This window comes from Chiloscyllium punctatum, chromosome 11 (assembly GCF_047496795.1).
Source record: "Chiloscyllium punctatum isolate Juve2018m chromosome 11, sChiPun1.3, whole genome shotgun sequence".
Lineage (NCBI taxonomy): Eukaryota > Metazoa > Chordata > Chondrichthyes > Orectolobiformes > Hemiscylliidae > Chiloscyllium > Chiloscyllium punctatum.
The window spans coordinates 72,519,549-72,533,586 of NC_092749.1; the positions used below are offsets into that span (position 1 = coordinate 72,519,549).

The 14,038-nt window shown below is 40.5% G+C and overlaps 1 protein-coding gene and 1 long non-coding RNA gene across 3 annotated transcripts in view; one reads left to right on the plus strand and one right to left on the minus strand.

The window, feature by feature from the left end:
- rps6ka2 (ribosomal protein S6 kinase, polypeptide 2) overlaps positions 1–14,038 on the minus strand; it is a 436,546-nt gene that overhangs the window by 374,799 nt on the left and 47,709 nt on the right. The window contains exon 1 of one of the 2 annotated variants that reach the window (XM_072581037.1): positions 10,161–10,277. The exons of the other annotated variant lie outside the window; for it this stretch is intronic. Within the exon in view, the coding sequence (XP_072437138.1) occupies positions 10,161–10,208 (48 nt within the window). The 5' untranslated portion in view covers positions 10,209–10,277. Of the gene's footprint in view, positions 1–10,160; positions 10,278–14,038 lie in introns of those variants that run through there. 2 annotated transcript variants of the gene reach the window in all.
- Positions 1–14,038, plus strand: part of LOC140483097 (uncharacterized) — a 101,383-nt gene that overhangs the window by 74,694 nt on the left and 12,651 nt on the right. The window lies entirely within an intron of this gene.

The window sequence follows — 14,038 nt, forward strand, 5'->3', positions numbered from 1 at the left end:
TCAAAAATGAAGCTAAACTTCCAACTGCCTGCCACTTCAACACACCACCATGTTTTCTAGCCAATATCTCTGCCTCAGGCTTCCTACTGTGTTCCAGTGAAGCTCAGTGCAAGCTGGAACAATAGAATCTCATTTTCTGCTTGGGGATCCTGTAGTCTTCAGGACTCAGTATTGAGTTCAATCATTTCAGGGCCTGAACACCTCTTCAATTTCCTTGACCCACCTACACACCCCAGACCTGGTCATCAAATAGGCTGCTTTCAGCACAGCTAACCCATTTTCACTTACTTATGGTCCTCATTAGCAGCTTGTCTTTCTCCCTGGGCTGCCTTTATACATCCCCTTGTGTGCCTAATAGTTTTTCCTTCCTCTGGGCTTCATTTCCATGTATCGCTTACTCCTCTACTACCAAGTCCCCTCACCACCACCACAACCACCCCCACCCTGGTTTCAGCACATATACTACCTTTTTCTAGCTGATACTAGTTCTGATGGAGAATCATTGGACCTGAAAATTTACTCTGCTTTCTCTGCATCGATGCTGCTGAAACCTGCTGAGTTTCTTCAGCAATTTCTGTTTTTAAATGAGATCATTAGACCAGTTAATAGGTTTTGAATGAAAAAAGTGTTGGCCAAGAACAGTTCTTTTTTAGATGTTAAAGAATCTTTAATGATCACTGATCCTTTTTGATAACAGTGTCCTTCAGTATTGCACAGTGTCAATCTAATTTTGACTTCAAGTATTAGAATGGGTCTGGAAACCAGGTCTTTTTGATTTTTAGGCTAATCTGGCAGCTGTTTGTAGACAAATGCATTTAAAATAATGATGTGAAGGAATGCTACAGAGGGAAGAATACAAAGCTTCAGAATGAATGAGTAGTGTTGATGAAGATTTTTTCAGCTGGGATCTAGATTGTATCTTCAGTGGACATGAAGCCTGAATGATGCTTGGCTTCTTAGGTGCTAGAGTTCAGGCGACAGCAAGCAAACATAGGACTGAAGACAAACCCCCAGAGGTCATGGTCCATGTGATGTAGATTGAAGTGTTTGTCAGGGTCTCCTCAATTAAGTTTTAATTGCCAGTATTTGTCATCTGGTTGGGAGAAAGTGAGCACTGCAGTTGCTAGAAATCAGAATTGAAGAGGGTGTTGCTGGAAAAGCACAGCCAGTCAGGCAGCATCCGAGGAGCAGGAGAATCGACGTTTCGGGCGTAAGCCTGACCGGCTGTGCTTCTCCAGCACTGTACTCTTCGACTTTGTCATCTGATTACCAATACATCTGCCACAGAAAATAATGGGATAAATTTGAGCTATCAAAACCATTCATGAGTTTGTGCACTTCCAGTAAGCTTCCTCTTAACCTAATCTCTGAGGGGAACAATTCTCATTGTCGCCAGTCTCCCACATAACTGAAGTCCACAGCCTGGCAACATTCCAGTAAATGTCTTCTGCATTTTGTCCAAGGCTGTGGCATCCTTCAAAAAATGTAGCGCCCAGAAGCCATCATCATATTCCAATTAAGATATTAATGCTTCATAAAGCTTTACTATAACTTCTTTCCTTTTAGTATATTAGTCCTCTATTCATAAACTTAAAGATTCCACAGGCTTTTTTAAAAAATCAGCCTTCTCAATTTGCTCTGCCATCTTCAAATGTATTGTACGTAGACCCCTACTGTTTCTACTCCTACTTTAGTCCTGTGCTAGCTCATTCACATTACTTCTCTCATTCTTTCTACCAAAATGTACCATTTTACACTCTCTGCATTAAATTATTGCTACCAGGCTGAATATAGGGGAAAATGAAAAAGGAAATGAGGCAAAGAGAGAGTATGAGAATAGAATGGCAGCTAATATAAAAATGAATCAAAAAATATTTCTATAGGTAGATAGAAAGTAAAAAAGAATATGACAGGGATGGGTAGGGCTGATCGGTAACCATTCAGGAGATCTCTATATAGAGACAGAGGGCACGGCCACAGTTAAACGCATGTATTTTGCATGTATCTTCATCAAAGGAAGTGCATCTGTCAGAATTATCGTGAAAGAGAGATAGTTCAGACACTAGATGGATGAAAATGGTTGCAATGTTTGATAAAGTGCCGCAGTATAAGTTGTCAACAATTTGAAGCCTATATGGAATAAAAGGGGCAGTGGATGCATTGATACAAAGCTGACTAAGTGACAAGAAACATAGTAATGGTGAACAGCTGTTTTCCAGATTGAATAAAGTAATATATTGGTATTTCCAGGGCACTAGGTTTACTACTTGATCTAACTGGTTGATTATTTTAATGAGTTAACAGAGAGGACTCGTCTGGGTAATGTGTCTTTGGAGAGAGATTTTTTTTTAAAGAACCATAGAGGCAATCCAGCACACTGGCACACAATGTTCTGCAGATTAGTAATAAATAGGTCACAAATCATCAGGGAAATGACAGTGTAGTTGTAATATCACTATACTTGTAATCCAGAAACCCAGGCTAAAGTTCTGGGGACATGAGTTTGAATCCCCTCATAGCAAATGCTGAAATTTGAATACAATTTTAAAAACACTTAGAATAAGTAGCTAGCCAAATGGTGACCATTGTCACAAAAATTCCATGTCACTAGTGTTCTTTAAGGAAGGAAAATTACCGTCCTTATCTAGTCGGACTTGTATGTGACTCCAGACCCATATTTTGACTCTCATCTGCTCTCTGGGTAATTAGGAATGGGCTTTAAATGCTGGCCATCAGAGACACCTCCATCCCATGACTGAATTTTTAAAAAAGTGATTCCCACATTAATACAGAAGAATAGGCATTGAATGCAAATGAGGTTTCTCTCCACAGGGAAGAGAGAATCTGCATGTGCGTCTATAACATCCGTGCTGAGTGATGCAATTGAGAAGAATTGTGAATGTTTTGTCTTCTGCACATTATGAGAACAGGGAGAGGTCTGAGAGGAAACAAGATATGTGGAACAAGGAAAAGTGGAGCTGGAGTGGGCGGCACGGTGGCACAGTGGTTAGCACTGCTGCCTCACAGCATCAGAGACCTGGGTTCAATTTCTGCTTCAGGCAACTGTCTGTGTGGAGTTTGCACATTCTCCCTGTGTCTGTGTGGGTTTCCTCCAGGTACTCCGGTTTCCTCCCACAGTCCAAAAATGTGTAGGTTAGGTGAATTGGCCATGCTAAATTGCCAGTAGTGTTAGAAGTAGGGGAATTGGTTGGTGTGGGCTTGTTGTGCTGAAGGGCCTGTTTCCACACTGTAAGTAATCTAATCTAAAATAATGACAGACTACCAAACTGAACGGTAATTGTTTGTTACCAAAGAGCAGGTGATAGTTGTTAATTAATTCCGGCAACGTTTTTAATGTAGAACAGTACATCATAGCAGTACCAGCTCTGCTGCTAGGATACCCTGTCACACTGAATCAAGTGATCCAAATCTGTTGGTCAGAGAACACATTTGTAGCATTTAAACTGGAGCTCCAAAACAATATATAGCTCTGTACTCGTTCACCTGAAAGGTAGACTGCATAGTGATACTTAGACAAACTGTTAACTAATATCAAATTGGATTTAACTCTTTGAAAACCGTGCCCTCACTTTCAAATAACTCTTCAATCAAAATCCAGAGTCTAAATGGAGAAGGCATTCTTCATATTTCTTCTGCTGATTATGAGAAATCTCAATAGAGTTAATGTGGCAAAGAAAAACTGAAGTCAATTTTTAAAAAACTTAAAATTAATACAATGTGATTAGAATGAAGATGCATTTTAAATCTGGAAGTTTCAGTTTTGTGCAATCAGCAACGTAAACATTCCCATGAATTAGTGCTCTCAATTACTGCAATGGAATGTGATTACCTTGTTTATATTAAAACATATTCCTTGATGAATTCATGGGCTGAATTTTATCAGAGATTCTGGCTTTCAATTTTGACAAGTTTCATGGAAGAGTTCTCTCACATAACTTTTCCAAACTACCTCATCACACATGCACCAGATTCCTATGGCATCCTGTTCGTCATATTCACTTACTCACCTCAGGCAAAAGTATGGCCACTGCCAGGACCTCGCAGAATTCCTGGTGCCTTTATCTTTTAAGTCCAGCTATGCACCCAGTCAAACAGCTGCCCTGCACAGTTCCTGTCAATTACTTCAGATATGTTAGGCAAGGCAAATTGGCATTCTTTGCCAATGGGGATCTATGCGTCTTGGTGTACGGAGGATGGATGCAGTCACTGACAATGGAATATTACTTGAGATGTTCATGTCTGATGGAGGCCCAGAGGAGTAAGCAGCAAGCTGCGATCGCCAGATTACCATTCTGACTTTCAGTTTGGGCATTGTCACTATCTAGCTGTTATCCAGTAGGTGGGAGAAATGGGAATTGCATATCAATGAGGAAAAATGTAGTTAATAAGGATATTAATGTGTGCTAATGAATACAAATAAGCCTATTGCCACTTACAAGTGAGAATCCCGTCTCATTATTCCACACTTGGTGGAAATTCCTCGCTGATCATCTCCTATGGGTTTCTCAACTTCACTGCCAAGGCCCACGTCATTCAGAGGCCCTGAATGTTCTGACTTAATACAGTTTTATAACAGGGCTGAAATAGGTTTATCAGAAGAAAAGCATTTGTAATTTAAAAACCGGTTTCTCACAGGTAGAGAACTAATTACAATCTTCGAAAATCTCATTTCTGCACTGAAGTGAATAAACATTAACATTACGGAATATTAGGAAAATAAGAAGAGCATCTCTGAAAACTTGCAAACCCAGGTTCCGGTTCCAAATAATGGCACTGTGAAACAACTCCTACGCATATGCTTAGTCACTATTCTTACAGTAACGTTATCGTTAACCATTTATACAGACCAGTTTCTTGTAAAAAGAAACTTAAAAACATTTATAAAATGCTACCTGGTATCTGTGTGGCTAAGATCACGTTCAAGTGAAATGCCTCCTCAAATACTCTGAGTGTATTTTAAGGAAAATTGCCAAATTCACAAGTTGGATATGGGACCTTGTGGAACATTAAAAATTGGGGAACATTGATTTATGCTGGATGTGACAGGCATTTATCCTTCTGCAACCTTTTGTGCCTGCTTTGAGAATTTCAAATGGAAACCAATGTGCAACAAATCCATAGAGGCTGCCATTCTGTCACCCAGGCTCTGTTTATTTACATGTGGAGAGGCCTTGATACTGATCCAGCTCCCTCAGAGTCAGCTCTCAGATGGAAACAGGATATCTGGCACTCTTGTTCTTATTTGTCAGCCAGGACTCCAAGATTGGACAAGAGTAACAGCCACAATCAAGGAACTCATATTCAATGACATTCACCTGGCTGACTTCATTACAGTCATTACATCTGTCCCTCTCTGAGTCCAAGGACTGGTTCATTCCTTGGACCTCCTCCTGGGGCATTTTAACACAAGGTCAGGTTTCTCCAACTCTGCCTCTGATACGGGCGGTGTGTAATGCATAGTAGCTCGTCTCTTGGACCTGAAGCATCTCAGAAAAAAATCATTCTCTTCTTCAGTCACCAAAGGCATCAAGATGGCAACAGCTGCAGAACCCATTTCAGATTCTGAGGTATCTTTAACATCTGATTGACTTGGAGAACCCATGGGTTCCAGATCAGTCAGAAAAGCTGTTGAGGAGCCTGACACGTTTTGCTTCTGCACCATTTGTGAGTTTGCAGCTTTCATATGGTCCACATGCTTGTTCATGACTGTCATACCTCCCCAAACTTTACACATCACTGCACCTGATCTTGTGTCCATGTTGGGCCATTCCTGTGGTTCCTATACAAAACCTTGTCATCTGAAGTAAATAGTCTTTTGTCTGTCATTGGCATTCTTGATGCCATTTCACCTTCACCCCCAGGTCTGGAAAATCTGATTTAACCTGGTGCAGAGTCTTCTCCCCATTAGCAACTCTGGTGGAGTTGTCCATGTAGTTGCAAGAAGGCTGGTCCTATAACCAAACAGGAACCAGGACAATTTGGTATATATTTAACTGTGAGCTTTTTTTTAAGCTTACCTTTAAGGTTTGGACTGCTCTTTCTGCAAGACCATTGAATGGAATGAAACTGTCTTTATCTCTCAAATACTGATGAAGGGCTTTTGCCTGAAACGTCGATTTTCCTGCTCCTCAGATGCTGCCTGAACTGCTGTGCTTTTCCAGCACCACTCTAATCTAGAATCTGGTTTCCAGCATCTGCAGTCCTTGTTTTTACATATCTCTCAAATACAGTTGACTTTAGGAAATACTCAATTCCCTGCTGGTAAATGATAGTCCGTCATTTGTAACCAACACTCCAGGGAGTCCGTGGATTACAAAAGATGTGCACAATTTTTCTATCGTCATCTCCACATTTGACGAGTGAACTGTATGTACGTCCAGCCACTTTGAGTCAGTGTCCACAATGACTAAAAACATTGAAGGTCCTTTCATTTTTTGCTCAAAAATGCACAATCTGCAGGCAGTCAATGCAGGCGGTCGATCCATGTAATATTTTGTAATTTCCACTTTGGAAATAGAACCAGTCTGACTCAACAATGGGATACAGACAGACTCTGACTTCACACCTTTAATGCATTGTCTGAGCTGAGATGTCATCTTTTGTTTTAAAACCTTAAGTTATCTTGAGAAAGTATCTTACAAGAAGTTCTGGGATTTACATATTAATGAACCAAAACCTGCAACGCATTCTAAAAGATGAAAGACTTAACAACAATCCAGATTTATTTAATATATCATTCTAGTTGTATGACACTGTAATCATTTGCTGTAAACTCTGTGTATTATGATCTTATACTCCACAACCACCTGCTGAAGAAACAGCGCACATGAAGCTAGTGCTTCCATATAAACCTATTGGACTCTAACTTGGTATTGTGTGATTTTTAACTGAGCTCTGGGGATTCAGGAGGTGAGTTACATGCTGCAGTAGTCTTCACCTAAGGTTTCTTAATTCCTGGTCTTCCCGGAACAATCCAGAAGAAACATTATTATAAAATGCATTGATCATATTTTATCTTGTGTTTAACTCTATGATCACTCAACAATCCTGCAATTAATATAAACACAAATTTGTCAGTGTGACAATCATTATATATCAACAGGATAACTCTACCTAATGACAATGTACAGACAAGGATAATGCAGCATGTAACTCACCCATGAGCAATTCCAATGACCGCACCTTAAGAATAATATATTGACTTTGAATAAAGCATAGCATAGATTTACCAAAAGAAACCATGAACACCAAGAGTTAAATTATAAGAAGAGATTACTGAAAATTGGGTAAATTTACTGGAATTTAGAAGATTAAACAGCAATTTGGTTGAGGTTTTCAAACTATTAAGGGAACCAATAGTGTAAATGGAGAGAAACCATCTCGGCTTTGTTTCCCGATCTCCAAATTGTCATCCCATTGCTACCAGAGCCCGTGGTCACTGCATTCCATACTACCAAATCGTAGGGCCAGAAAACTTCCGTGACCTCTTTCTATTCCTGCCCGGTGCTGCCAGCACAATTTATGTGCATAAATGGGATTTCCAATGCACTGTTGATGAAGATATTGGGGAGGAACAGGTATGACTCCAAGAAAATTCATTACCAAGCGGTTTTTCCATTGTTAGTAGTTCCCAAATGCCTTTGATTGTTTTTTTTGTACAGGCTTTCCTGCCATCCTAGCAAAACAATATGGAAGGTTTCCAGATATAGCTTCCTTCCTAGGTCTCATGCACCCTGGCTATGCAGGGTGAACAGGACAAAACACAGAGCTTGTTGCTCGACTGTGATATTTCTGCATCACGTTTTTCAAGAATATTTTGTTTCAACTTCGTTACAAGATGATAATGACTTTTCTTGATGCCCTTGACAAAATTTGTGAATAAATATGAGGGGGAGGAGAAGGAAGATGAGATTGAGGAGAAAGACAACAAAGAGAAAGATGATAATTTCAATATTTATTCTATTGCCCATGATGCCAGGTTGCCCTTATAATACAAGATTTAGTAACACCTCTGGACTGATTTCAGAACTGTACTCAATGACCACTCTTCCTCCACCAGCCCCCACCAATATATTTGACACAAAACCATCTGCAAACATAGAAAGGTGCACTTGAAAATGATGATATGTGAGGAACTATGTGGTGGAGGAGCCTTGATGCAGCAGATTGAACAGAAACAAGAGCAAGGTGCAGTGCATAAGGGCAGCAGAGGTCATGACTGCAGAAGGATGTAGGTAATCGTGTAACTGGACACACCTTTCTTGACCTAGTTAGGCCAATAAAACTAATCAGGAATCCTAGCACATGGCAGCATGCTCATGCTGCGGACTTTCTGGTACACCTCCAGTTATGCCTTCTTTATCTTACCAGCAGATTTCTTCAATACCCAGGAAGGGTTTGTCTTTTTGTAACTCTTCAGTACCCAGCTTATCAAGGGATGCATCTTTGAACTGAAAAACAGCCTTTGTCGAAACTCCTGCAAGTTTTTTTCTGTTTTGGCTTCTAATGCCTCCCCATTCCATTTTTGGATTGCACCTTCAAGCACTCACTAAAATCACAGTGTCATGCAGGTTTCCATCACACCTGCTATTGGACAATCAATGGCAACACAGAAGTAAAGTAGCAATGTGGGGCTTGTGCTAAAATATGTATACCAGACATAGTTCATGTTTCTCCTGCAATATTAAAGATGCTGCTCCCAATGTCCTAACAGTGTTAACATTGGGTCCTTTAGTTCTGAAAGAGTCATGCTGCCTCAGAATCATAATCATTCCAAAGAATTGTGGTGAGCCTGATTGCAGAGAAAAACATTCTTCACATTTTTACCAAAAGCAAAATTGGCGTAAAGATAAAAATAAAACTGACGTGGGCTAATACCTCATTGGAAATTGCTGTGACAATGCAGCTGAATATCTATCTCAAGTTCCAACAGTTGACTGACTGGAAATTTATTTGAGTTGAACATAAACTGTTGTAGAAATTTAGAACATTATCTCCAAAAGATACTGGGATGGTCAAAGTTTTCAGTACTAAGAACATTTCTTTTAATAAGCTGAAAGTATCAACAGATTAGGAGCTAAGATTTTTTAAAAAATGAAATTAAAGTGCAGATCAGCTATGACCTAACTGAATGAGCTGATTAAGTAAATTGACTACCTGTTCTTCAGAATCCCATGTTCCTACATCTTGGCGGAAACCAAACACCGGACGCTGTTATTTATAGCACAATATTACTTATCTCTGTCTGAGTGTGAAAGCATTAAATAGAGAGTTTGAACATGACAAACAAGATTGACTAACCACTTGTTCTAGCTCTGTGCACTCAGGGAAACAAATCGGAGCCAGCAAAGGCCTTTTCAAATATCACCAGCAGTGACGTCTTACTGGAATAGATGTTAAAGGGGAATTTAACAGACATTTTGAAAATTAGGAGAGCATTTTGGAAACAAAATGGTGAAATATTATTTCTGCTGATCAGTAAATCAAACAACAAATGGAGCCCAGAATCAGGACTTTTAGAAAAAGAATACTGAAGTGTTCTTTAAAAATATATTCTGCAGTAGGTCATTTGGATATGAAGACATTACTACCAGTGGCTAAGACATTATAGTAATATTTAAGACAATTTAGCGAGGTGATGGGGAGTGGGAGAAAGACGGTGAAAAAGGATTAATTGTTTGAAGAGTTAGAACTGATGAAGCCAGCTGACTGACTTTTTTCAAAGCTCAGATTTCTGTGATTGTATATGACAATCTCAAGGGTCAGAAATGATAATTGCATACTGTATGACCATTCCTGTTCATGGTTTTGACATCATCCAAATCTTTTGGTGAGACTGTTTTCTCAAAATGGCTATTATTTATTAGTCTGCATTTTAGACTACATCCATAACCCAACTTTGTTACAAGTAACTATTATTTTTCTGTACAATTCAATCTCAGATTTCAATTTACTAACATTTTAAATGTGAAAAATATAAAAGTGTGAAAATATAAAAGCAATTATTTAAGGGTTAATAGCCAACTAGTTATTTACTCACTGTCAGTTTTCAATTAATTTGTCATAGTGAAACCTTTCAAGGATCTGTCTCTCAAACAATATTTATAATTGTTTCAGGAGGAGGAAATTATTTTACTTACCCTTTTTATAAAGAGTCTTCTGAGTTTTTGCTGAGGTAGTTTCATCATTTTCCTGCTTAAAAACACAGATAGCTGCTTCTGAAACTCGGAGAAAGCTTTCCAACCAGACAAACACCTGTCATCTTCTTCACTAATAACCTCTGTGACCCGCTTAAGCTTAAGCACGTCACCACAAACATATCACCCTCAAACATGTTGACAGATTTAAAAAGATCATGCAGGTTCTTTTTTTACAGCCAATATCAGGTGAAAACAGTGCACATCCATCATCCTCTCAGGACTCTGTCATCACATTGATGGAGAGCTGCAAGGGAGTCCAGGCAGGTTCCTAGCACACAACTTTTCTATTTGTTTATATACCACAGGAAAAAAAAATGAATGGGCTCATCATTTTGAGTGGCTGTCCCAAACCTGCTGCCGACACAAAATCCACTTCAAATCAAATCAGTTACTCTGACCCTTCCCAAAAACAAGTCAAAGATTATTGAACTCCAGCTGCCAGCCTCCAGTGAACACAAGCCTCCTGTTCACTGAAATCAATTCATTAGAGACTATCTTTTCCCCGAAACACAAAGATTTGCTTTGCTGTTTTGTCTTTCACTGCTCAAGCTGAGCTTCCCTATTTAGCCAACAAACCAGAGAAAGAGAATGACTGATGAGGTGAAGACAGTTTTTGCTGTTATTACTGCATTATTGAAAAACTAATCCATTGTTTTAAGGCACCTTGATTTGCATCTAAAAATAAATGCAAGCAGGAAGTAAAATTACAAAAATAATTACGCTTTTCAGCAACAACGACCTCTCCTGTTTCAAGTGCACTTGGTTTGCCAATTCCCCTATAATCCATTAGGGGTTATTTAGGAATACATCTGAAGGGATTAGTTCGTACAACATCTGTCTACAACAGCATTTAATAAAGACTTTGGTGCCACAAAATTACAATGCAGTCTCTAGTGACACCATATTGATGACAGTGTTAATACAGCCATGAGAAGCATCTACACGATGATGTCAGTTATGCTGATTTGACACTCACACTACAAATGCAAAATACTGTAGATACTGGAAATTCAAAATTAAAGCAGAAAATACAGGAAAGAGCAAGCAGTTCAGGCAGTATCAGAGGAGAGGAGCAGAGTTAACACTTCAGTCAACGGTTACCCTTCATCCCAATTGACTTGAAATGTTGGCTCGAATCTTGCACTGCCACCCGAAATGGGAAACCAGGTAGGTGGGTGCACTGAGTTTTCCGGGAAGTAAAATGTCAGCTTCCTAGTGGTTGGATGAAAGGATGGAATTAAGGATGCAGTGAATTGAAGGCAGATTGAGTTTCCCGATGGCAAACACCTAGAATATATTTGTGATGCATCACCATGTTATACATAGTTACTAAACACCATTTAACCCAGAGTAATAATAACCTTACAGTTAAATCTGCAGTGATGAAGAAACATATGCCTTCAACTTCACAACTACTTGAAGTTAGTACACAGCAGGCTAGGGAGTCTACGTGGTGGATTTCGACTGAATAGAAGCATTGGTGATGAGGCATTTAATGCATTTCAGATTGAACGGGACATACATGACCAGGGGAGGTAGGGAGGTCAGAGGGAATAAACTGGATGACACAGGGAAAGCCAGTATGTGCAGATGGGAGGTAAAGAATGATAGAGTGATGATGTGAGGAAGAACATGACCTTGTGATATGGCAGCTAAGATTTTTAGCAATGAAAGAGAGGTGCAGGGGGAGATCAGAAAGTTCTAGCAGCAGTTGTAGTCTCAGGGCATCCATTCAGAATCGACTGAGGAGAATCCAAAGAGTTTTTACAAACACATAAAGGACAAAAGAGTAAGAAGGGAGAGAATAGGTCCCCTCAAAGGGAGGGGAGAAAATAGGGGAGATACTAAATTAGTATTTTGCATCAGTATTTACTGTGAAAAAGGATATGGAAGACATAGACTGTAGGGAAATAGATGGTGACATCCTGCAAAATGTCCGTATTACAGAGGAGGAAGTGCTGGATTTCCTGAAGCGGATAAAGGTGGATAAATCCCCAGGACCTGATCAGGTGGGCAGTACGGTGGCACAGTGGTTAGCACTGCTGCCTCACAGCGCCAGAGACCCGGGTTCAATTCCCGCCTCAGGCAACTGACTGTGTGGAGTTTGCACATTCTCCCCGTGTCTGCGTGGGTTTCCTCCAGGTGCTCTGGTTTCCTCCCACAGTCCAAAAAAAATGTGCAGGTTAGGTGAATTGGCCATGGTAAATTGCCCATAGTGTTAGGTGCAGGGTAAATGTAGGGGAATGGGTGTGGGTGGGTGCGCTTCGGCGGGCCGGTGTGGACTTGTTGGGCCGAAGAGCGTGTTTCCACGCTGTAAGTAATCTAAGTCTAAATCTAATCTAAGGTATAGCCTAGAACTCTGTGGGAAGCTAGAGAAGTGATTGCTTTGGTCCAACCCGTCCATGTTGACCAGATATCCCAACCCAATCTAGTCCCACATGCCAGCACCGAGCCATATCCCTCCAAACCCTTCCTATTCATATACCCATTCAAATGCCTCTTAAATGTTGCAATTGTACCAGCCTCCACCACTCCCTTTGGTAGTTCATTCCATACACGTACCACCCTCTGTGTAAAGAAATTGCCCTGTAAGTTTCTTTTATACCTTTCCCCTCTCACCCTAAACCTATGCCCTCTAGCTCTGGACTCCCTGACCCCAGAGAAAAGACTTTGCCTATTTACCCTATTCATGCCCCTCATAATTTTGTAAACCTCTATAAGGTCACCCCCCCAGCCTCCAACGCTCCAGGGAAAACAGCCCCAGCCTGTTCAGCCTCTCCCTATAGCTCAAATCTTCCAACCCTGGCAACATCCTTGTAAATCTTTTCTGAACCCTTTCAAGTTTCACAACATCTTTCCGGTAGGAAGGAGACCAGAATTGCATGCAATATTCCAACAGTGGCCTAACCAATGTCCTGTACAACTGCAACATGACACCCCAACTGCTGTACTCAATACTCTGACCAATAAAGGAAAGCATACCAAACGCCTTCTTCACTATCCTATCTACCTGCAAGTCCACTTTCAAGGAGCTATAAACCTGTACTCCAAGGTCTGTTTGTTCAGCAACACTCCCTAGGACCTTACCATGAAGTGTATAAGTCCTGCTAAGATTTGCTTTTCCAAAAGGCAGCAACACGCATTTATCTGAATTAAACTCCATCTGCTACTTCTCAGCCCATTGGCCCATCTGGTCAAGATCCTGTTGTAATCTGAGGTAACCCTCTTTGCTGTCCATGACACCTCCAATTTTGGTGTCATCTGCAAACTTACTAACTGTACCTCTTATGCTCGCATCCAAATCATTTATGTAATGACAAAAAGTAGAGGGCCCAGCACCAATCCTTGTGGCACTCCACTGGTCACAGGCCTCCAGTCTGAAAAACAACCCTCCACCACCACCCTCTGTCTTCTACCTTTGAGCCAGTTCTGTATCCAAATGGTTAGTTCTCCCTGTATTCCGTGAGATCTAACCTTGCTAATCAGTCTCCCAGGGGAACCTTGTCAAATGTCTTACTGAAGTCCAAACAGAGCACATTGACCACTCTGCCCTCATCAATCCCTTTTGTTACTTCCTCAAAAAACTCAACCAATGCTTTGATACCTGGATTCCCCTGATCCTTGGATGCTGACTGACCTGCTGTTTAATGAAGTGCAGTTCAGTAAAATAGTGGAAGTGTACACAGAGATGCTTGATGCACAATTCTGCTAGAAGCCTATTATGATCGGCAAGAAGCATGGAGGCATCCAAATCTCTAACTTGACACAGGTCTTCATGCAAATTATCTAATCTGGTAATGATGCCAACTCCATAACCA